Raw genomic sequence first — 25992 nt, 5'->3', positions numbered from 1 at the left:
TTCAGTCTTTTTAGCTTTCAAATAAGAGATAATTTTGCCTCTAATCACCACTTTTGATGATTCCCAGAATAGGAGGGGATCATCAATGTGTTGAGAATTGTCCCCCGTGAATTCAAGCCACCAGTTTTTCATCATACTAGTAAAATTTTCATCCTGATACAATTTGGCTGGAAACCTCCAGATTATATCGATACCGTGTGGTGTTCTATCTAGTAAGTCTAAAGTAATGGGCGCGTGGTCCGATATAACCATATCTTCAATGGTTGCAGTTTGCAATCTTGTTAAGAGGTTTGCTCTAATCATTAAGAGGTCTATACGAGAGTGAGATCTATGTCTGTGTGAGTAATATGTATACTCTTGGAGAGATGGATTTAGAAATCTCCAGGAGTCTATGAGGTTGGTGGCTTCTATTAGGACTGAGAGTCTTTTGTCATGTGCTTTGGCCTGACCCCCCCTGCTGGATCTGTCTTCAATCACGTCTACCACAGAATTCATGTCTCCTCCAACTATGAGATTCGAGGAAACGACTTTAGAGAGCTTGGAGAGTAAACTGTCAAAGAAACTCTGTTTTTTTTTCATTTGGAGCATAAACATTCCACAGGACAAATGAATCGCCCGCTAGGGTCAGTGTAATGGATACCCATTTGCCATATTGGTCAGCCTCATATGCTTGTACTTCTGATTGCAAACGTTTGTGAATCAGGATTAAAGTACCTGCCTTTTTGTGATAGGCCGAAGCTCCGTATACTTGCCCTACCCATTTTTTTTTCATATAATTGAACTGATGTTGTTAAAAAATGCGTCTCCTGTAGAAAGCAAATATCAGGGTTTAATTTCTTAAGATGGTTCAAAATTCTAGAACGCTTTCCTGGAGATTGAAGCCCCTTTAAGTTCCATGATACTATTCGCATATTATGACAGGACCTCTATGGCAGAATGAGCAAGACATAAAGGGTAAAATAGAATTATAATTATCAGATAATAATTTTCCTTTACCCAAAAGTGACTCGTTCCCCCCCACAAACCCTCTTCCCTTAAAAAATTTCCCCTTTAAACCAGGGAAAGCTAACTGTAAAGCAAACAATAACAATACCCAGATTAGGGAAACAAACCAACACATTTCCCGTAATGAGACTTCACTTCTTCCCCTGAGGTGGCTCATCTCCTCCTTCAAAGCTCCGACATAGCCAATTCGCACAGAGGCCATATATTTGAGAAAAAAAAGACGCAAAAGCATTATGTCAAGTGCTTGGTAAAGCAGACTCAGGTATCGTCATCTCCCGCAACATGAGGGGAAGACACTCGGCGTGAGGTTGACGAGGATCTTGCTGGACTTGTAGCTGATTGGATAAATTGTTGTGCTTCCTTTGGCGAGAAGAAGTTAGTCTGGTTGCCCTCTGCGTCTGTGATGCGAAGTATAGCCGGATACAGCAGCATAAATTTGAATCCTCTGCTTGCCAAAGTATTACAGATGGGAACATAAGCTTGTCTCTTCTTAGATACTTCTGCTGAGTAATCGTTGAAAAGTCGTACAGATGAATTATGCAACTCCAACGTGTGGTCTTGTGATCTGTAAGCTGTTATTAGCCTGGCCTTGTCAGCAAAATCAAGATAACGTATCATGACCATTCTAGGTAAGGTACGGCTCTTTTTGGCTTTCAGTGGGCCCACTCTGTGTGCTCTCTCGACTTTTAAAGGGGACTCAATGCCCAGGGCAGCTGGGAGCTCCTTAGAGCAAATCTCCATCAACTGAGTAGCTGGGATATCTTCTGAGAGGCCTACGAGCTTAATGTTATTTCGTCGCAATCGATTCTCCAGATCCTCTATTCTGGCATGGGAGATAGAGTTGTCTTTTTCTAGAGAGTCAATCCGGTCTTTAGCTTTGGCCAGGTCATCTTCACAATTACTGACACGTTGTTCAGCTTCTCTAAGTCTCTTATTGTGCTGCTGCAGCTCCTGCTTAATGCCCTGCAGAGATTTCTTAATAGTATCCTGGATCGTGGCTTGTATGTCTGGCATTAAAGCTCTGCCCACTTCCTCAGCCAGACGTCTGTAATCAATATGCAGCTGTGATCTGTGCCTAGTGTCTCCTACGGATTCGTCTCCTGAGTCTGCCTCCGAGCTCTGGTATTGGGACTGAGAGTCTGTGTCCCCTGCGGCAGTACCAGGCTTTTTGCTGGCCTTCCCGCCCGCCATCTTGGATGGCTCTCTGCCCTGTTCCCCGCGATTCTTCCTCTCGGAGCGCGTTAAGTAGCGCTCCATGTGTGGTTTTGGGGGTATGTGGGAGGTCACCTGAGCGTCCGCTGGTGTAGCAGGCTGTATCGGCGGGCTCTGTGCTGCAAAAAACGGCCTCTGTGGATCGCGGCTTCCCGGAGCTCTAGCCGCTTACATCCACCTCGCAGGTGCCGGAACCGGAAGTCGCCTGAGGCAGTCTTTAGCGACCACCTTGGCCATGTTTAATCTGAGGTGTGTATGGGCCTCAATATGGTGCTGATAAACTGTGTGCCTCCTACCTGCCAGTTTTATGACTGTGTTGTAGTGATAATTGTAATCTACTAATTACGATTGCGCAAAATTTTGCATACATTTTTGCAATTACGGCCATGCATAATTACAATTTGGACATTCAATTGATTTTGTGTAATCCACGTGTCATTTTTGTGTAATTTTGTGCCGACTTGAGCTGTTAATAGCAAAGCTTTCATACATGTTTTCCTCTCTAAAATTGCTAGGTATTGGTGGTAATAGTGAGAATAATAAAAGAAAAAAAAAGAAAAAAATAATTTTACAAAAAGACCTTGTATTTTTTGAGAAAATGGATTTTAAACATGCAAAGGAAAAATGTTTTTTAAACTCAAGAAAATCATTTTTCCTTTGCATTTCGAAAAATCGAGTTTCTCAAACACTCCAAGGTCTTTAAAAAAAAGAAAAGAAAAGTTTTTTTTCCCACTATTCCACATTACCTAGCAATTTTGGTAACAATATCATATATTATTATTATCACTAGCTGCTGGCCCTGCATTGCCCGGGTATGTATTTGGCTGGTGTTGGCTCCGCCCACTTTTTCTAAAGCTATCACACAATTACTCAATTACTTAATGACCAAGTTTGTAAGATTTGTGGCATCAATCATTTGCATTGAAATGAAACAAATCTGATTGGCTGTTTGTTTCTCCACCCCCTTTTCTGAATTTAAGCCCCAGTCACCCAATGACCAACTGTACCAGGTTCGAGGCTTGTGCCATTAACAGCAATTAAATGTTCCCTTTGAAAATCAATGGGTGAATTTTGATTGTCTTTTGTAGGCTCCACCCACTTTTCTGAATATTAATCCTAGTCACCCAGTGACCAACTGTGCAAAGCTTGAGAACCCTACCATTAAAGCAGGATTGTCACCATAAAAATCAAATTTCAACAGCAACTGGTCTGAGTGTATTAAGTGATAAAGATGCTAATCCTGCATTCAAAACTTTCAAAACTTTTTCTGCTGTTATGATTGGAGTTATCAAGTACCTTAGGAGCACTGGCCCTTTAATAGCCATTGCCATTCAGTTGCATGCTGGGGGTTATTTTTATCTATAATATATTCCTCCTCTTCCATTTATCTCCCTGCCTAGCTGCCTAGCTGAAACATGATCCTCTGCTCACTTGTGTTTACAAGCAAGGCTGAGGTGACTCAGCGATTGGAGGAGAAAATAAAAAAAAGTTAAAGGAAGAAATGACATCAGTATATAGCCTCAAACTGTGGGCAAAAGACATGGTTCCCACCAGGAACAGAATTCCCTTAAATTACTATATAATTCACTGAAATCAAAACGTGGGCAGTGCAATATATGTACAGTAAGTAGATCAAGTATGTATCTACTTATATACGTGTTTTTTCCCTGGCATAGTATGGCTAATCCTCCTGCTTTAACAGTGTAAGAATAGCTGCTGTTTACATTTTCACAGTGAAATTTGTGTTTGTCTCCGCCCACTCTTTGGTTATGGGGATAAAAAGTATCCTGTATGTTATTCCAGGTAATGTACTATGTGTGTGCCAAATTTAATTCAAATCCGTTCAGCCATTGTTGCGTGATTGAGTAACAAACATCCAAACATCCAAACTTCCGCTTTTATAATATTAGTGAGATTATTGGTTTATGAAGTGCCAACATATTCTGTGGCGCTGTACAAAGTTTTGCTATTAAGTGGTAAAGTGAGCCCAAAATGACGCAAAAATTACACGAAATTGCGAAATTACGATTCCTGATTATGTTTACATGTGAAATTAATGAAGATTTTTCCCAAAATGTCACAATACGATTTTGCATCGTCATTACAAATTACGATGCGAAATTACAATTATGCAAAATTTGTGCTTAGCACTGCTGTGTTGTAAAATTTACAAAAAGTCGGAGTAATTCAGTTAAAGTAGTAATGCATCCTTGCACTGTGCTGAGCCAAACTGAAAGCATTACTCAACAAAAGTACTACTGTATATGTGTATTTCCTAGTTGGAGTCAGCCATAGTCTGATGAAAGGAGCAGTCTCAGTTGTATATAGATTACATCCCCTTGATGTGGATTGCAGTATATTATAAAAATCCCCCGCTTAGTGCTTTATCTTCACATAGTTTCTAATTGAAAGGGTTTATCGGGGAAGTCTGTGCAGATCAGTGAAACCTGGCTGCCCGTCCTTCTTCTCGGCTCATTTGTTATGACTTTATCTTGCCTGCTCCATATTTTCTACTTAATGAACTGCATGCTGAGAAAACATGAATAAAGCCAGATGTGCTTTATCACTTATCCAGACTGGTGATTTGCCCCCCTTCTCCTCAGTGATTGCTGGGCCACATTCATAGCAGGGAAGGCTGAACTATATCACCTCAGTGTGCTGTAAATTAAAAACCAAACACACCATCGTCACAGTGTCAGCCTGACTGCCTCTATCCAGAACACCTGTGAGCTTTGTCACTGGCTTTGGAAAAGAGCCAATGGTAATTGCTGTAAGGCTTTAAGCAAGTCTGCAGTTAAAAAAAAAAAAAAGAAATAAAGATACCTAAGGAGAGTGAAGGCTCTGGGTCCTATAGAGCCTTTCCGTACTCCTCACGGTGTCCTTGTTCCCCCAAAGGTTCCTCCACTTGAGTCTCCCACTGTGGGAGACTTCGGCAGTGTTCGAAAGCACTGGGGCTCCCGAAGACTTGCAGCTCTGCAGCTCTGAGCGCTCGTGCGTGCGAAGTGGCCCTTCTTCGGAAGCCTGACCACTTCAGAAGGCTCCCAAAGCCAGCCCAATGCGAAAGAGAGCAGTATACGAACTATGGGTCGTAGCCTGCTAATGGGGGAGCCTGTGAGGGAACGAGAGCGCCGGGAGAGGAGAGGGGATGCTCTATAGGACCCAGAGCCTTCCCTCTACTTAGGGGAGTATCTGCTGTTTTTATATTTTCACTTCAGACTCCCTTTAACTATCACCCAAGTTGCTGGTATTGAAGAAGTAGCTAAACTTTTGTACAATGTACAATGATATAACATTGTACAAAATATAATAGCTTGGCGGATGAGCTTTTTGTCCCTAGGCCTTCTCTAAGGACTACTAGAGGACATGATCTGCACATGGAGGAAAAACGTTTTAGCCATTTATTTAGGAAAGGGTTCTTTACAGTAAGAGTGATTAAGATGTGGAATGCATTGCCCCAGGAAGTCGTTATGGCAAACTCTATACCTGCATTTAAAGGGGGCTTAGATGCTTTCCTTGTGTTGAAAGACATCCATGGCTACAATTACTAGGTAATGCCTAATGATGTTGATCCAGGGATTTTATCTGATTGCCATCTGGAGTCGGGAAGGAATTTTTCCCTTTAGGGGCTAATTGGACCATGCCTTGTAAGGGTTTTTTCGCCTTCCTCTGGATCAACAGGGATATGTGAGGGATCAGGCTGGTGTTGTACTTTATACTGGTTGAACTTGATGGACGTATGTCTTTTTTCAACCAAAATAACTATGTAACATGTATCAGTGCTAAACAAGCCATTTTGTAATTTAATGCTGATAACATTTCCGTTTCATTTAAAGGTAATATCCGAGGAGTTAAAAATAAAAAGGGTAAGTAGATCTTTTTGAAACTCCTCGGACGTTCCTTCAGGCCTCATTTACATTGTGTTTCGCTTGTGTTAGGGTTCGCGTTAGGCTTTTTTAGAAGCAATTTTTTTTTATTCCCGGGGCTTTGGTGGGTGTTCCATTTTTGTGAAAATCACTTTTCTCGAGCATTTTTTAACCACTTCAGCCCTCAGTCTTTTTCACTTTATGCATTCAAGCAATGTTCACCTCCCATTCATTAGCCTGTAACTTTATCACTACTTATCACAATGAACTGATCTATATCTTGTTTTTTCTGCCGCCAATTAGGCTTTCTTTGGGGGGTACATTTTGCTAAAAGCCCCTTTACTGTAAATGCATTTTAACAGGAAGAATAAGAAAAAAAAATCATTATTTCTCAGTTTTCAGCCACTATAGTTTTAAAATAATACATGCCTCCATAATTAAAACTCACATATTGTATTTGCCCATTTGTCCCGGTTAATACACCGTTTAAATTATGTCCCTATCACAATGTATGGCGACAATATTTTATTTGTAAATAAAGGTGCATTTTTTTCTTTTTGCATCCATCACTATTTACAAGTTTAAAATTAAAAAAAAAATATAGAAATATTTAATCTTTACATTGATATTTAAAAAGTTTAGACCTTTAGTTAAATATTTACATGTTGTTTTTTTTTATTGTACTGTTTTTTTTTGTTTTTTTTTATATTAAACATTTTATTTGGGTATTTTTGGGAGGGTGGGATGTAAACAGTAGTTTTTTTCAGTAAATGTGTTGATTTTTATTTTTTTTTACATTTGGTTGTTTTACTTTTTGGCCACAAGATGGCAGCTATGAGTTTGTTTACATGACGTCACTCTAAGCGTAACACGTACGCTTAGAGGGACGCATGGGGACGCTAGAGCCAGAAAAAGCGAAGCTTCCGAGAGAAGCTGTTGCTTTTTCTGCGGGGGAGAGGAATCAGTGATCGGGCACCAAAGCCTGATTCACTGATCTGCGATCGGCCGCGGGAGAGCGCTCACGTGCACATGGCCTCCTGGACGTAGCTAGTACGTCCAGGAGGCGAAAGCCCTGATGCTGTCAGGAAGTGAACTCTTTGACCCGGAAAAAAATAAATACAATGGGTTTGATTCACTAAAGCGTGAATCAAGGCCAAGTTTCAAGCGGATCGCGTGATGTGCTGTGTGCAGTTATAACGTGTGATCTGCATTCCGTGATCTGCAGTGATATCACGTGATACTGCTGATTATCACGTGATATCCCGCCTTTGCGCGCAAAGTCATTAGTTATTGCGTGCAAACCTTTGAGCACATGAAATCGCGCGCAACAGCGCTTATCACAGCCGTTATCACGCTTTAGTGAATCGAGCACAATGTATTTATTTTTTAAAACGCAATCGCCCCACAAAGCGATTTTGTGAGTGTTTACCGCTCTTCCTATACCTTCCATTATAGGAAATAAATGTGGTAGCCTCCATATCCCTCTCACTTCAGTTGTCCTTTAAAGAAAGGATTAAAGAAAGATTAAGGCTTCTTTTTCACTTGCAAGCGCAATCCTTTTCCACTGGACCCGATTGCGTCATTCACCGTCAGGAGCAAAACGCAATCACTGCAATAATCATATAGTTACATAGTTGTTTGAGTTGAAAAAAGACATACGTCCATCGAGTTCAACCAGAGAACAAAGTACAACACCAGCCTGCTCCCTCACATATCCCTGTTGATCCAGAGGAAGGCAAAAAACCCTTACAAGGCATGGTCCAATTAGCCCCAAAAGGGAAAAAATTCCTTCCCGACTCCAGATGGCAATCAGATAAAATCCCTGGATCAACATCACTGGGCATTACCTAGTAATTGTAGTCATGGATGTCTTTCAACGCAAGGAAAGCATCTAAGCCCCCTTTAAATGCATGTATAGAATTTGCATAACTACTTCCTGTGGCAATGCATTCCTTATCTTAATTACTCTTACTGTAAAGAACCCTTTCCTAAATAAATGGCTAAAACATTTTTCCTCCATGTGCAGATCATGATCTCTAGTTCTTTGAGAAGGCCTAGGGACAAAAAGCTCAGCACCACGATTGCACTGGGGGAAAAAAAAAAAAAAAAGCACTCATGGAAAAGGGCGTCTAGATTTACATATAAATCATGGTGCACTAGCGATCGTCAAAACGCTGGCGATCTGCTTCTTCAAGCGGATCACGACTAGTGGAAAATGGCTCTATAGAATCATTTGTGTAGAATACCACTTTAAAGAGAAGCTCCGACCAAGAATTGAACTTTATCCCAATCAGTAGCTGATACCCCCTTTTACATGAGAAATCTATTCCTTTTCACAAACAGACCATCGGGGGGCGCTGTATGACTGATATTGTGGTGAAACCCCTCCCACAAGATACTCTTGAGTACGTACTCCTGGCAGTTTCCTGTCTGTGAACCTTGCTGCATTGTGGGAAATTGCTGTTTACAGCTGCCAAAAAAAGCATGCAGCAGCTACATCACCTGCCAACAGTAAAAATGTCACCATGTCATAAATGTCAGAATGTAAATCAGGGATTTAAAAGATTTTACAATGGCCAAACACTGACTAAATCATTTATACATAATTGTAAAAATGAAGCTCTTTTTTTTATTACATTATTTTCACTGGAGTTCCTCCTTAAACTTTTGCAACATCATCAGTGATTCTTACTATGGTGCTACAGAGGAAGGCTGCTTTTCTTTGACTCAATAAACAGAAGAAAATAGCATGTCAACAACTTCCCATATCCACAGATATAGTGATTGACACTCCTTGCAGCAAGCAATGACTGGGGGAATAAAATGGAACAGGCACTGTCTACATTTTTTGCTTGGTAAAGGCACCAACTGCCTGGTGCTCCCGTAATCACATCAGTGAAATTAAATCACTTTGGTCACATCAGGGCAGGCTGAGAGGGGGCTGTTCATTCAGCAGCAGCATTCACAGGCAGCAGCAGAACACAGAGGGCTCTAGTGCCTCAGAGAGAATGACAGCATAGGGAGGTGTAGATGCATCTATAAGCCTGGAAGAGTTCTAGGCATCAGCATCAGTCCTGCTCATTCAGGGAGGAATCCTCACAGAGGACGCATGGGATATACTGTACCAGGGTAGGAAGCTGACACATGATAAGGATTTACCAGCAACTCGCTGGCAGCACTGCAAGCATGGGATTCCCTTTTTCCGTCCTCATCTTTCAGATGTTACTTTGGAGCCTTTTGCTTGGTAAGGAAACTATTCTGCATGCAGCATTTTCAGCATGATGGTCTTACAGCCACTTCCGCAGTCACATCCAGTATCCGACCTCTACATTCTATAAACTGCTTACTTTACTAACTTACTATCAGAGTGGTCCCAGCTAATAGAACTGGCTACTTATATTTATTGCAGACTTTCTTATATGGCAAAGAATAACTCTTATGATCATTATTATAATCTGTATTGTTTGTATGATTGTTGCTGCTACTGGTGATGTTTAAAGTCATGATTTGCAATTTCCAACAATGAAAGAAATCAATTTTCATTCATGTGTTAATTTATAATTCACAGCAATTTGATTTATGATTGGCTACTCTGATGTCCTAATAAATTTTGTCTATTTGGTGGAAAATAGTGGATCTATCTATCTATCTATCTATCTATCTATCTATCTCCACATACCTATCTATCTGTCTGCCTGTCTATCTACCATTCTGCCTATCTATCTATCTGTCTGCCTGTCTACCTCCCATTCTGCCTACCTACCTTACTGCCTATCTATCTACCTACCTAGCCACCATCCTGCCTATCTATCTATCTATCTATCTATCTATCTATCTATCTATCTATCTATCTATCTATCCACCTACCTACCTCTCATTCTGCCTACCTACCTTTCTGTCTATCTATCTATCTATCTATCTATCTATCTATCTATCTATCTATCTATCTATCTATCTATCTATCCACCTACCTACCTCTCATTCTGCCTACCTACCTTTCTGCATATCTATCTATCTATCTATCTATCTATCTATCTATCTATCTATCTATCTATCTATCTATCTATCCACCTACCTACCTCTCATTCTGCCTACCTACCTTTCTGCATATCTATCTATCTATCTATCTATCTATCTATCTATCTATCTATCTATGTCTATCTATCTATCTACCTACCTGTCCATCATCCTATCTATCTATCTATCGATCGATCTATCTATCTATCTATCTCTCTATCCACCTACCTCCCATTCTGCCTATCTACCTTTCTGCCTATCTATCTATTCTATTTGTCCATCTACCTACCTATCAATCTGTCTGTCTGTGTGTCTGCCTCTCTATCTGTCCATCCATCCATCCATCCATCCATTATAACACAGTGAGTGGATGACAGCTCGGGACACTTTGGTAAATGGTTGTGCTGCTAGTTAGAAGGAACCGCCTGTTGCTTGCAGTTTGTAAATCCTGTAGTTAGGTGTTTGAAAGGGAAAGAGGACTCAGCAGAAATGCATTGTCACATTGCATTATACACAACACACGTATGGGCAATGAAAAGCAGTCCATATCTTAATGTCACATCGATTGACTTAATAGATGTGGATATATATATAAATGTAAACACACAAACATGCAGTGACTGACACATGGATGCCATAGCAATAAAACTAGTTGGCTCATTATATTGAGCTGTTATGAATTTATTTATAAGAACAAACGCATGCATACATTGGTGTAAGTAAGGAGCTTGGGGCCTCGGTGCGAGTTTTACATGGGGCCCCATGCACTCTATTGATATGGAGCCCCAAAACCTATCAAAGACAGCTGCAGTGTTAGAGAAGTGTAAGGAAACAGTTTGTAAAGGATTACCACAATGCATTGCACATGTAGTGGTGTTCCCAGCATAGCACCAATAAAACGCTAATAAGAGGGATGAAGGAGGGCCCCTCTAGTCCAGGGGCCCCAGTGCGGTCGCAACCTCTGCATCCCCTATTGCTCCGCCACTGCTTGCACACTCACACATATTTGTGTATGGTTTTGTGTTTATATGGAACACGCCCAGCCCATCCCTAGAACAGAACAGGTCACTCACTGCTTCACTGTAGGCAAGTAGCATGTCCGTACAGCAATCTTTCCTAAAATTCAAAATTCACATAAACAAATCACTTCACTGTTGTTTGGGGGCGTCTGTACATAGCTTAAAACTATGGCAGGGTCATTATATTATTATATTATTATTTACTATTACTAAAGTTATATTAGATAAGATAAGATATTATATTAGACTATGACTGCGGCAGTGACAATAGATTTTGAGTTTCTTTAAGTCTACGTTTCCACTAGAAGCATGCGAATCGGATCTGAATTTTACATGCAAAATAGTACAGTATATGCATATATGCCAATGTTTACATGCAAATTTGCATGCACATGGGCAACACAATATCTGGGGTGTGATTTTTACAAAAAGTGAAGTCATATTGTTATTATTGATCATGTATGCCAAAACACGAAAATCGTAGTCAGTATTTTTTTCTGGATGAAATTTTCGCATCTAATGGATACAGGCCCATAGCGATTCATTGCTGTGAGAATTTGTGTGCTGAAAAAAATGCACAAATTTGCATCTAGTGGAAGCAGACCCTAAGGGACAGTTAAAGATATGAATTGTGTGATGTACTCAGGAAAGTCTTGTATTAGTGCATTATAACTGCATACGGAAATAATAACAATATATAGTTCTAGCTAAACTAGTTGCCACCACTGTGGAATTCTAAGATGATTTTTATGTCAAAAGTTTTTTATTGTTTAGTTTGGTTTTACAGCATTATTGTAAATGTGACTAGGGCTGATTTATGCAAATATATGCAGCTTGAAAATGGACCAATCAATGTAAACCTTATTTGTCCATTTTCAAGCTGCATATACAGTATTTGCATAAAAAATAAAATTACACACATTTGCATAAACTTGGAAGTTCTGTATTTGCATATCATTGATCATCCCTAAATGCGTCATAACAAACATGACAAGTTGTGTAGCAAATATCGTCATATCCAATTGTCACAATCGATAACAGTAGAACATCAATAAACATGAACAGTTATTAAAACAGCTCTGCTGATGGAAGCTTAAATTGTGCTCCAGAGGACTGCAGCCTACTTTCTGGAGCATGTATCAGCTTACATGGTGGTATTTGCAGAGCCGGGACAAGGTCCTCCAGCACCCAAGGCTGAGATGCCAAAGTGCGCCCCTCCATCCCTCCCACCCCAGCTGTCACACACTGATTGCTATTTGACTAAGAGGCACCCCAGGAGTGGACCACCAACCCCCCAACACCTTAATCTCTAGTTATCTGGCTTGCAGTCACTGCCATGTATCACCTTTTCTTATTTCTCTCTGCTTCAAACACAATGAGGGACAGGCAGCCGAGTGAGTTGTGTGCCCCCTCCTACACTGCGCCCTGAGGCTGGAGCCTCTCTCGCCTCTGCCTCGACCCGGCCCTGGGTACTCGTCCAACAAGCCAGAATCCAGTGGGATGTGGGAACCTGGTGGTCCATCATCCAAGGATTGACAGAACACCTAAGAGAAGGTGGACCAAGACTGGTGGTTCTAAGATGGTTTTTGAAGATGGCAATAGGAAGATTCTTTAAGAACAATTGTGACTTAAAGAGAACCCGAGGTGGGGTTCTCACAACGTAATCCACATACAGAGGCTGGCTCTGCCTATAGAGCCCAGCCTCTGTTGCTACTCAGATCCCCCCTAAATCCCCCCTGCGCTCCGCAATACCCCATAAATGACAGCCGCGCTGCCGACACGCAGAGTGTCAGCAGCAGCTGTGTTTACCTTTCTAACGTCAGTCTTGGCGCTCCCCCGCCTCCTGCATCGCTCTGGTCCCGCCCGAGTCCCTTCCCTCCCCGCTGATTGGAGGGAAGGGATGCGGGCGGGGACGGAGCTCAGCAGTGGGGGAGCGCCGAGACTGACGTTAGAAAGGTAAACACAGCCGCACAGCGCGGCTGTAATTTATGGGGTCTGGCTGAGCGCAGGGGGGATTTAGGGGGGATCTGATTAGCAACAGAGGCTGGGCTCTATAGGCAGAGCAGCCTCTGTGTGGGGGGTTCTCTTTAAAGGAACACTATCAACAATTTTGTTTTAATACTCTATATTAGGGTACACATTGCCACTAGTCCTAGGGGCACTTTATTCACCCTCTCTCCCTGCTTAACCTCTGAAAGACCGATCCACGGCAATTGGCATGGACGCGGCGGCAGCCCCAGGATTGCTTAACGCAGATCGGTGTGCAGATCTGGGGGCGTGTTTTGCAGGCAATCCCGTGCATCTCCGCTTGAATGACAGTGCTCCGCTCCGTCATCAGCCATCCAGCGGTGATCGCCACTAGGAGACTGTTAGAAGGCAAAACCGGCATCTATTTACATAGTACAGTGCTGCGATCTACGGCAGCGATGTACGGGGGACAGCCGGGTGACATGGCTGTCCCCCTGGGACGCAGGAGAGCAATCAGCTCTCATTGGCTGAAACCTATGACAGCCGATCACTGTCATAGGCTGGCTAGGGGAGGGAGGGAGGGTAGGAAAAAATATATAAATAAATAGTAAAAAGGAAATACAGTGGGTTGCAAAAGTATTCGGCCCCCTTGAAGTTTTCCACATTTTGTCACATTACTGCTTCAAACAAGCATCAATTTTATTGGAATTCCACGTGAAAGACCAATACAAAGTGGTGTACATGTGAGAAGTGGAACGAAAATCATACATGATTCCAAACATTTTTTACAAATAAATAACTTCAAAGTGGGGTGTGCGTAATTATTCGGCCCCCTGAGTCAGTACTTTGTAGAACCACCTTTTTCTGCAATTACAGCTGCCAGTCTTTTAGGGTATGTCTCTACCAGCTTTGCACATCTAGAGACTGAAATCCTTGCCCATTCTTCTTTGCAAAACAGCTCCAGCTCAGTCAGATTAGATGGACAGCGTTTGTGAACAGCAGTTTTCAGATCTTGCCACAGATTCTCAATTGGATTTAGATCTGGACTTTGACTGGGCCATTTTAACAAATAGATATGTTTTGTTTTAAATCATTCCATTGTTGCCCTGGCTTTATGTTTAGGGTCGTTGTCCTGCTGGAAGGTGAACCTCTGCCCCAGTCTCAAGTCTTTTGCAGTCTCCAAGAGGTTTTCTTCCAAGTTTGCCCTGTATTTGGCTCCATCCATCTTCCCATCAACTCTGACCAGCTTCCCTGTCCCTGCTGGAGAGATGCACCCCCCGAGCATGATGCTGCCACCACCATATTTGACAATGGGGATGGTGTGTTCAGAGTGATGTGCAGTGTTAGTTTTCCGCCACACATAGCGTTTTGCATTTTGGCCAAAAAGTTCAATTTTTGGTCTCATCTGACCAGAGCACCTTCTTCCACATGGTTGCTGTGTCCCCCACATGGCTTGTGGCAAACTGCAAACGGAACTTCTTATGCTTTCTGTTAACAATGCCTTTCTTCTTGCCACTCTTCCATAAAGACCAACTTTATACAGTGCATGACTAATAGTTGTCTCATGGACAGAGTCTCCCACCTAAGCTGTAGATCTCTGCAGCTCGTCCAGAGTCACCATGGGCCTCTTGACTGCATTTCTGATCAGCACTCTCCTTGTTCGGCCTGTGAGTTTAGGTGGATGGCCTTGTCTTGGTAGGTTTACAGTTGTGCCATACTCCTTCCATTTCTGAATGATCGCTTGAACAGTGCTCCGTGGGATGTTCAAGGCTTTAGAAATCTTTTTGTAGCCTAAGCCTGCTTTAAATTTTTCAATCACTTTATTCCTGACCTGTCTTGTGTGTTCTTTGGACTTCACGGTGTTGTTGCTCCCAATATTCTCTTAGACAACCTCTGAGGCCCTCACAGAGCAGCTGTATTTGTACTGTACGGGAGACACTGTCTTTCCTTCAGTGCAGTGCTGCGGGTTGCGGTTCAATTTTGAGGTCTAGTAGTAGCGAGGAAGGGGACCTGTTATCCTGGAGCAGGCGGCCGTCCCTCAGAAGGTAAATGAGCAGCGGCCGGGGATGGAGGGGGGGGGGGAAACAAGCTGGCTACCTACCGTGGGCACCCGCCTGACTAATCTATAATGTCGGCAACTATATTGGCTACCTATACCGGGGGCAACTATACTGGCTACCTATACTGGGGGCAACTATACTGGCTACCTAGACTGCCTGGGGGCAACTATACCTGGCTACCTATACTGGGGGCACCTATAACTTGCTCCATATATCTGGCCACCCACCTACCTATACTGAGGGTGTTTTTGTTAGGTGCTGTGCCATTATTCCAAATTGGGGGGGGGGGGGGCGCTCATTCTCACAAGTTTGCCTCAGGAAGCAAAATGTCTAGGACCGGCCCGGACAGACCAGAGGCCTCTGCAGGAGTAAAGCAGACAGCCAGTAGACAAGACAAATAACATTTATATTGCACTCCTCCTGGCAGACTCAAAGCGCTTGAGCTGCAGCCACTAGGGAGCACTCAGTATGCAGTAGTAGTGTTAGAGAGTCTAGCCTAAGGGCTCCTTACTGACTAGGTGCTAACTTACTGAACAGGAAGAGCTGAGATTTGAACCCAGGTCACCTGTGTTACAGTAACCATTACACTATCCAGCCACTAGGCAGTCATCAGGAGTGATGAGTGTTTAGTGATCAGGAAATGATAATTTGTTGGATTACAGGATCACAGCACTAAATTATCTCGATTTATTTTCACAGTCCAGAAAGGACACTGTGATGTAATCTCAGATTAGATGCATTGTACACCTAACATTTTTTAATCGTTAGCAACTCCCTTTAATCCCTCATGACACAATGCAGGCCTTCCTTTACATTCCCATGTATCATTTTAATAGCGTCGTTCAGCCCTTTCTGACTCTTTTTTTAGAAACGTCATTTATTATTTTGCAGCGTTTATGGCACACTAGCGCTACAAAAGTAATTGACTTTTCCCATCAATGCAAAGCAGCTGATTAAGCGATACATAAAATCTTGCGATTGTTTTACTGCTTTTAATAACATGGATAAGTTTATCCGCACACAGCAGCGTAGACCTGCATCGCTAATAAGAACGGAAGCTGTGACGCCAATACTCTTACCACATGCTTGCTTACAGTAAGGATGGCTATACAGAACACCGCTCTTCCAGGTAGAACCATATGTGTCAATCGGACAATAGCTCAATCAATGAATACATTTATTATTTCCCATTCAGGAATCAATCAAGTAGTAGTGGCTGATGTACCACCGATCCTCAATTAATCTCAGTCAGATTTTGTTAAAATTTTGATTGAAAGTCGATCATATTGCTGCTCCCCCTAATGTTCAGTACAGCTCTATACCTATATTAAACCTCGGACTGACGGCTATTTTCTATTTTTAAAAAAGCCAGTCTTGTTGGTAATGTGTTTATTAGATGTCTTGTTTAACCTCCCCGGCATTTAATTGACGCACAATTTTTGTACCAAAAGAATAATTTATATTGTAAGCATTTTTTGCAGACCGCTTGCAAGTTACGGTCTTGCAAGTTGTACGCAAGCATGCATACAATATAAAAACCACATTTTTTTACATTAATGTTTACTGGTATAGTAGTGCAGCCCATAGCTTTTTTATTAGATCCAATGCAGATGATTGTATTTCAGCCTTTCTCAACCTTTTTAAAGGGACTCCGAGCACCTCTGATGGGCATGCCTTTAAGTCTACGACCAGTACTGCAAAGTACTTAAAGATGCATTACTTTCTGTAGCTTGCGCTCTCCTCTTTTATTTGTTGCCTGAATCGCCGTTCTACAAATAGTTTTGTTCGATTTCAATTTAAAAATAGCGGCTGCCAACTTGACTATGTTATAACTTCCGGGTCACCCATGTATTTTCTGTTAGAGAAGTGCATCACTGATTGAAGCAGGAAGAGGAAGTGACACGCATAGCCATTGCAAGAGGCTCCTCCAGAGGGGTCATAGCACGACTTTGTTAGAAGTCGTCTAGCTTAAAGGGACTCCGAGCTCTGTTTAAAAATAAAATTTGAACTTACCTGGGGCTTTCTCCATCCCAGCCCTGGTCGGGACGTCCCACGCCGGCCTCCTGGCTCTTCTCCCGGCGGCTGTCCGCATAGCGCGGACAGGCCGGGCCCCCGGGCGACACTGGCGAGTGTCGGGGCTTCTTCTTCCTTATACGTCACGAATGACGTCACACGCCGGCCGCCGCGCGTCATGACGGCGGCCGGCGTGACAGCACGGCGCATGCGCGATTAAACCGCGCATGCGCCGTGCTGTCACGCCGGCCGCCGTCATGACGCGCGGCGGCCGGCGTGTGACGTCATTCGTGACGTATAAGGAAGAAGAAGCCCCGACACTCGCCAGTGTCGTCCGGGGGCCCGGCCTGTCCGCGCTATGCGGACAGCCGCCGGGAGAAGAGCCAGGAGGCCGGCGTGGGACGTCCCGACCAGGGCTGGGATGGAGAAAGCCCCAGGTAAGTTCAAATTTTATTTTTAAACAGAGCTCGGAGTCCCTTTAAAGGCATGCCCATGAGAGGTGCTCGGAGTCCCTTTAACCTGGAGGAACCCTGCAAAAAAGTGTTAGCTCGCAAGGAACCCCTGCATTTATTTTGCAGGAGGTATTGACTCTAAAAGTAGGTTTTCTTTGTTTATGTCACTACCCCCTATTACAGTGCCCCTCCTTATACTGTCTCCCTATTCTAGTGTATTTTATTAATGTGCTCATTATTATTCTGACCCCCAATTTAGTGCTTCCTTTTCCTTTCCCCCAACAATGGGGGGAAAGGCCAAGCAACCCCTTCAGAGCACTCAAGGAACCCTGCTTGAGAAAGCCTGTTGTATTTCATCCAATACGAAAAATTTGAATTTGCTGCCTGATGTCATGACGCCATGTTAAGGTGCGTACACACATGCGACTATAGTCGTTTGTAACGATCGTTCCCCGATCTTTACCAACGACGATCGTTACAAAAAACGAACCACCGACTATTAAGGCAAACGACGAACGAGCCAAATCGCTACAAAAGAAAGTTCTGTCTCGGCGGATTTTAACCAACGACGATCGTTTGCAAAAGTAGTACATCGTTGGAAACGATCGTTCGTACTAGGCTTGACATGCGCATTTCACTATTTCTCTGTGAAACTTCTCATTTTTTGCGCAGGCGCAATAGTTGCTTTACGTGATGTAACGTTCGTTCTAACGATCAGATCGTTACACACCTTTTAAAACTATCTTTACTTAGGTCGTTCTTTCATCAATTAAAAGTTCGTTCGTCGTTCTCAACGAACGATCGTTGTCGCATGTGTGTACGTAGCATTAGTTTATAGCAGTGATCTGCAAACTTGGCTCTCCAGCTGTTAAGGAACTACAAGTCCCACAGTGCATTGTAGGAGTCTAACAGCCAGGGGCGTCGCTAGCCCTACTTTGGGGGGGCACGTGCCCCCAATCTGTCCTGGGGTGCCACGGATCTCCGCCCGGCCGCCGCTCACCCCCTCTGTCAGCGGCTCCCTCCAGCCGCCGCTGCCGCGTCACTCAGACCTCAGGATCAGGCAGCGAGCCGGCGACCAATCGTGCGGGCGCTAGGACCCAGCGCCCGCACTGATATGCGGAAGTGACATCACTTCCGCATATCGAGCGGGTGTGTCTGGCGCCCGCTGGTACTGGTCGGGTCGCCACTGACCATGAGGTCTGCTGCAAGGCAAGGGGGGGGGGGAGCGGCGGCTGCGGCTAGAGGGGGGCCTCCCTGTCACTCACTCACTCCCTAAAGGGCCTCCCTGTCACTCACTCACTCCCTAAAGGGGCTCCCTGGCACTCACTCACTCCCTAAAGGGGCTCCCTGGCACTCACTCACTGCCTAAAGGGGCTCCCTGGCACTCACTCACTGCCTAAAGGGGCTCCCTGGCACTCACTCACTGCCTAAAGGGCCTCACTGTCACTCACTACCTAAAGGGCCTCCCTGTCACTCACTCACTTCCTAAAGGGGCTCCCTGTCACTCACTCACTTCCTAAAGGGGCTCCCTGGCACTCACTCCCTAAAGGGCCTCCCTGTCACTCACTCACTCCCTAAAGGGCCTCCCTGTCACTCACTCACTCCCTAAAGGGGCTCCCTGTCACTCACTCACTACCTAAAGGGGCTCCCTGTCACTCACTCACTACCTAAAGGGGCTCCCTGTCACTCACTCACTCCCTAAAGGGGCTCCCTGTCACTTACTCACTGCCTAAAGGGGCTCCCTGCCACTCACTCACTCCCTAAAGGGGCTCCCTTTCACTCACTCCCTAAAGGGGCTCCCTGGCACTCACTCACTGCCTAAAGGGGCTCCCTGGTACTCACTCACTGCCTAAAGGGGCTCCCTGGCACTCACTCACTGCCTAAAGGGGCTCCCTGGCACTCACTCACTCCCTAAAGGGGCTCCCTGGCACTCACTCACTGCCTAAAGGGGCTCCCTGTCACTCACCTACTACCTAAAGGGGCTCCCTGGCACTCACTCACTGCCTAAAGGGGCTCCCTGTCACTCACTCACTGCCTAAAGGGGCTCCCTGTCACTCACTCACTCCCTAAAGGGGCTCCCTGTCACTCACTCCCTAAAGGGGCTCCCTGTCACTCACTCACTGCCTAAAGGGGCTCCCTGTCACTCACTCACTGCCTAAAGGGCTCCCTGTTACTCACTCACTGCCTGAAGGGGCTCCCTGGCACTCACTCACTACCTAAAGGGCCTCCCTGTCACTCACTCACTGCCTGAAGGGGCTTCCTGGCACTCACTCACTGCCTGAAGGGGCTCCCTGGCACTCACTCACTGCCTGAAGGGGCTCTCTGGCACTCACTCACTGCCTGAAGGGGCTCCCTGGCACTCACTCACTACCTAAAGGGGCTCCCTGGCACTCACTCACTACCTAAAGGGGCTCCCTGTCACTCACTATCGGGGTCCCTGTCACTCACTACCTAACTGGAGGCGCCTGTCCCTCACTAGCTAACCTGGGGGTCCCTGTCACTCACTACCTAACTTGGGGGGCTACCATATTAAGGGGGCATTCTGCCTATTTATGTGAAATGCTGTCTATTTATGTGCCTCATGACTGCTGAATTTGTCTTGTTGGGAGCCTTATGATTTGTTGGGGGCCTCAAGATTGCTGAATTTGTCTTGTTGGGGGCCTCATGATTTGTTGGGGGCCTCATGATTGCTAAATTTGTCTTGTTGGGGGCCTCATGATTTGTTGGAGGCCTCATGATTGCTGAATTTGTCTTGTTGGGGGCCTCATGATTTGTTGGGGGCCTCATAATTGCTGAATTTGTCTTGTTGGGGGTCACATGATTGCTAACTGCGAGACTATGGGAAAAGCTGAATCCTTATCATATGAGACAATAGCATTAAACCTACTTTTTTAGCTTTTTAAAACAGAAAGTAAAACTGGGAGGTTCCAAAAAATTGAATATATTTTTCAGGAGTAGGATGGATGAAATTGTTTATCTTCACAGTTTATTTTCAACTTGGATTTTCCATAATGTTCATGTATGAGTTAAAACATTTGTACAGTATTTAGTTTAAATTGCTGTTGCCACTTTGCGATAGATAAGTGACTTTTGGGTTGCAGTTTGGGCACTCGGCCTCCAAAAGGTTCGCCACCACTGTCCTAATCTAATGTCCCAACCATTGCTAGGTTCATGTAAATTTGTCTCCACCCGTTACCACACCTATATTCTGGTCCATGGCCCACCCATTTTTCGGTGCAGCGCGATAAGCACGCCGCACAACGTGATCCTCATATTTTTGGCAAGCTAGCTGCAGTGTGCTGAATTCTGCTGCCTACAGTATGTACAGTATACGCTGTTCTCTAGTGCCTGCACTGTGTGCTGATTTACCTCCAGTGTGTACAGTGTAAGGTGTTACTCTGTGCCTTTATTGATTGTAAACCAGCTATATTGTATGCTGATCCCTGCTACTTTCAGTATGTACAGTATTAGCTGTAAAGCCTGGTACACACATACAATTTTGATTAGCCAATTTTAGCTCTGTTCATAAAATTCATTGTCTGTTGGCCCACTTACTGCACGGGGGTGGTAAAATTGGGGGTCAGTGATTGACCAATCAAAATTGTATGTGCGTATACATCTTTGATCTATGCCTATACTGATTGTAAATTATCCAAATAAAGGACAGGGGGCTCCATCCAATATTTCGATGGGCAGGCCCGTTATCTGTAGCTTACACCGCTGCTAAGTTCATGTACATTTGGCCCCACCCATGGCTGCGCCCACTCACCTCATGGCCACGCCCATTTTTTGCCATATACCTCCCCGCCTGGTGCCCACAGGTGCCCCCGATCTCCAAGGACCCTAGAAACGCCCCTGCTGACAGCCACAGTCATGATTCATAAAGACAAATGCATTGTGGGACTTGTTGTTCCTTAACAGCTGGAGAGTCAAGTTTGCAGACCACTGGTCTATAGCAACGCGTACATTTAAGAAAGAAACACCAATGCAATGTTGTGGCGTGCATGTGCGGAAGCGTAATTTAACAATACGCTTCCGTGCACTTCCAGTCCCAGATACCTGAAGCAGTCACGCGCACATCACTTCCTGCTTGGCCGGTGGCCAGATAGAGAACATCGCGCAATAGCGCAGTGTTCCCTGAAGGCCTGTTTTTTTGACGGTGCAATGCAGTGAGTCGGGTGCAACGCAACGCATCATTGATGCTGGTTTCCAGTGTGAAACCATCCTTACTGTTCCTAGCTAGTTTTTTTATGGACAAGTCAGGCTCTTCCATAAAGGACAACTGTAATGAGAGGGATATGGAGGCTGCCATATTTGTTATCTTTTAAGCAATACCAGTTGACTAGCTATCCTGCTGACCCTCTGCCTCTAATACTTTTAGCCATAGTCCCTGAACAAGCACATGAAGATCAGGTAGTTCTGACATTATTGTCAGATCTGACCGGATTAGCTTCAATTTTGTGTCTGGTGTTATTCAGACACTACTGCAGCCAAATAGATCAGCAGGACAGCTAGGCAACTGGTGATGTTTAAAAGGAAATAAATATGGCAGCCTCCATATTCTTCTCACTTCAGTTCCCCTTTAATCATTTGTTTATGCTACTATCTGGCTGTTTATAATGATTTCCTAGTTTTAAGGGTTTTTTTGTGTGGAACTGTTTGATCTTTACTTTCCACAGTATTTTACAGAGAACATTGCACAGTAGGGTTGATTCATTAATGAGCGTTAAAGGACCACTGTCGACAAAAATCTTAAAATTTGAGCCATAAACTACTTTTCTCCTATGGTGCTGTGATTTACAGTGGTAGAAATCTGAGATTACTGAAAGGTTTTGGGAAACAAATTTTACAGCCTCCATATACCTCTCACTTCAGTTGTCCTTTAAACATCTGTGGCAGAGGAATATGGGTTTAACAAAATTACCCATTGACGTCTCCTGCAGGTGGAAGTAGCTTTGTACTAAACTGCATTTAGACATCTGTGGCGTATGGGTGCAAAACCACAGAACACCTATAGATCTCTTCTGCAGGTCTAAGGGCCCGTTCAGATCACAAATGCGGATGGCCATGCATGCGGAACGCGTGCGGACCGCAACGCGTACGAACGCATGGCCATCCGCGTTTGTGTGCGTTGCGTGGCTGATCCCATCACTGAAAAGTGAATGGGACAGCCACGCGTTTTAGCAAAATCTGCGTGCAGCATGCGTTCCCGGACCGCACAGGTCCGGAACGCATGCAGTGTGAACATCAGACATTGCACTCTATGCAATGTCTGATGTCGTGCGTATCGGCCACCTGCACGCGTTTCCAAAACACGGCTGGAAACGCGTGCAGTGTGAACGCTCCCTAAGGGTTAAAACTAAGGCCCAGTGCACACCAAAAACCTCTAGCAGATCTGCAAAACGCTAGAAATTTTTGAAGCAAATTTCAGAGCGATTCTAGGCATGTTTGGAGAGGTTTTCTAAACATGACTAGCGTTTTGTGGAGCGTTTTTGTGTAGCAGATTACAAATATTGTTACAGTAAAGCTGTTACTGAACAGCTACTGAAACAAAAACGCTTGGAGAATTGCTCTGATCTAGCGTTTTTCAGAGCGGTTTTCCACTTTCCTATACTTTAACATCGAGGCAGAAACGCCTCAGAAATCTAAAAAATGCTGCAGCCCCTGAGTTTGCGTTTGTGGAAAAAACGACCCGCTCTGGTGTGCATGATCCCATTCACTTTCATTAGCCAAGAGGTTTTCCTTCAGAACCGCTCTGGTGTGCACCAGCCGTTTAGTTGCTCAATGTGTCATATATTATTTTTGTTATAAAGCACTTCTACAATATCCTAAATCTCTCATTTTTTACATAATATTTTACTGACATTTTTCAGTTCACAACCATCATTATGTACACCTGCCACCAGTGTGGCTACCTTTCATCAAAGACATAAGATGCTGTCAGCATATCAGCTGGTGCTAACAGGTTTATTTTTACCATCCCTGCCCTGCCAACCCTGCTGCCCTTCCCTCACCTAAAAATAAAGATAAAAGAAAAGATCAGAAAATGGAAAACAAAACCCGTGTGCATCTGGTTTTATGTATGTCACAGTGCAGGTAATCCCTGCTTATCCTGTGACCTCCAGCGGCTCCCAATGTTCCTTTGAGCTGTACTCCGGCATACCATTTAGTAAGTCGAAACGGAGACGTAATAGTTCTTAATTGAATTCATGATAGAGTTTGTCCAATAAATGACTTCTACTTTTTGAAGAACTTAGTTTTTGCTTTATTGTGAAAGAGGAATTGTTGCAAAAATCTTAAAATTTAAAACACGTCACTTACAGTAACTTGTAGAAATCTGACATTCTCATCATGGCCTTTATTCTTTATAAAGACATTCCCTGAAAATGATTAATACAAAGATGCTGGTCAGCCTCCCTGCTCGCTGCACACTATTTTGGCAGTTGGATGGAGCGAATGCCATTTACTACGTGCTTTTAAAAATAAAGAAAACCTGAGACTCCCCCAATGAGAAGATGGGCTAGTCCAAAATCTGTCGGGAATGTCAGATTTCTACTACTTACTGAAAGTGACAGCAACATAGGAGAAAAGTAATTCATGGCTTATTTTTCTCTGTTTCTCTGTATGACAGTTCCTCTTTAAATAGTCAGAAAAACCACCAAATACATCAATAATCAAAGTACAAAATACAATACACAGCAGTTAATGGACTTGATCCAGCTACTGGATAGTGTACTGGTTAAGGGCTCTGCCTCTGACACTGTAGACCAGGGTTCGCATCTCGGCTCTGCCTGTTCAGTAAGCTAGCACATATTTAGCAGGAGACCTTAGGCAAGTCTCCCTAAACACTGCTACTGCTTATAGGGCGCGTCCTAGTGGCTGCAGCTCTGGCGCTTTGAGTCCACCAGGAGACAAGCGCAATATAAGTGTTTGTCTTTTACTAAAGCAAAGCAGCTTAATGAGAGGAGCGCGAGCTCAGCGTACACTATGCAGCGGTAGTACAGCGTAGCGTGCGCTGGTGGTAACTTACGTGCGCTCCTTGTAAATAACGGCCCTCCACTGAGCCCCGGCGGGTCCAGTGGCTTTAATGGACGTGAGCCCAGGGCTTTGGCCAATCAATGTGAGGGGATCACGCTCTAGAAAACCACTGGACATGCCGGGGCTCAGGGCGGGACCATTGCAGTGGCCGTCACTTACAAGGAACGCACGTAAGTTACCAGCGCACTCTACGCTGGACTACCACTGCATAGCGTGCGCTCCTCTCATTAAAATTGGGAAAGTTCTATAGGATCCAGAGCTTTCTCCCTTCCATAGGTGAGTATGTGACTTTTTTCACTTCAGTTTACTTTAAAGCTTGCTGTGACACGCTTTAAAGGGCAACTGAAGCAAGAGGGATATGGAGGCTGACATATTTATTTCCTTTTTACAATGCACATTGCCTGGCTGTCACACTGATCCTCTGCCTCCAGTACTTTTAGCCATAGCCCCTAAACAAGCATGCAGCAGATCAGGTGCTTCTGACATTAAGGTCAGATCTGAAAGGTTAGCTGATGCTTGTTTCTGGTGTGATTCAGACACTTCAGCAGCCATATAGATCAGCAGGGCTGACAGGCAAGGTGTATTGTTTAAAAGGAAATAAATATGGCAGCCTCCATATTCTTCTCACTTCAGTTCCCCTTTAATCATTTGTTTATGCTACTATCTGGCTGTTTTTAATGATTTCCTAGTTTTAAGGGTTTTTTTTGTGTGGTACTGTTTTATCTTTACTTTCCACAGTATTTTACAGGGAACATTGCACCAAAGACATCGCACAGTAGGGTTGATTCACTAATGAGCGTTAAAGGACCACTGTCGACAAAAATCTTAAAATTTGAGCCATAAACTACTTTTCTCCTATGGTGCAGTGATTTACAGTGGTAGAAATCTGAGATTACCGAAAGGTTTTGGACTAGCTCATCTCCTCATGGGGGATTTCCAGTGTTTTCTATATTTTCAAAAGCACTTAGTGAATGGCAGTTGCTCCGTCCAACTGCCAAAAAAGTGTGCAGCAATCACTTAGGCTGGCCAGCATCTTAATATAAATGCCTTTTAAAAAGTGTCTTTATAAAGAAGAATGGCCATGCTAAGAATACCCCACGAAGAGATGGACTAGCCCAAAACCTGTCGGTAATGTCAGATTTCTACTACCTACTATAAGTGACCCGCAGCATAGGAGAAAAGTAATTTATAGCTCATTTTACTCTGGAAGACACATGCTTCTTATTTGTATGAGTTGAAATGTATTTTAAATGTTAAAGATTTTCTCCAACAGCTGTCCTTTAATATTGCCGTAGGCTGTAACGGTACTAATGCCAGGGAGGGTACCACGCGTTGCACAATAAGC

The 25992-nt window shown here is 44.0% G+C and overlaps 1 protein-coding gene across 3 annotated transcripts in view; it reads left to right on the top strand.

Annotated features, from left to right (window-relative positions):
• Positions 1 to 25992, top strand: part of LTK (leukocyte receptor tyrosine kinase) — a 334656-nt gene that overhangs the window by 24188 nt on the left and 284476 nt on the right. For 2 of the 3 annotated variants that reach the window (XM_068254289.1, XM_068254288.1), the window contains exon 1: positions 9065 to 9324. The exons of the other annotated variant lie outside the window; for it this stretch is intronic. In XM_068254289.1, coding sequence (XP_068110390.1) covers positions 9225 to 9324 — 100 coding nt within the window. In that variant the 5' untranslated portion in view covers positions 9065 to 9224. Of the gene's footprint in view, positions 1 to 9064; positions 9325 to 25992 lie in introns of those variants that run through there. 3 annotated transcript variants of the gene reach the window in all.

This window comes from Hyperolius riggenbachi, chromosome 9, assembly GCF_040937935.1.
Source record: "Hyperolius riggenbachi isolate aHypRig1 chromosome 9, aHypRig1.pri, whole genome shotgun sequence".
In the NCBI taxonomy this organism is placed as follows: domain Eukaryota; kingdom Metazoa; phylum Chordata; class Amphibia; order Anura; family Hyperoliidae; genus Hyperolius; species Hyperolius riggenbachi.
This window is presented reverse-complemented; position numbering and strand designations above follow the sequence as displayed.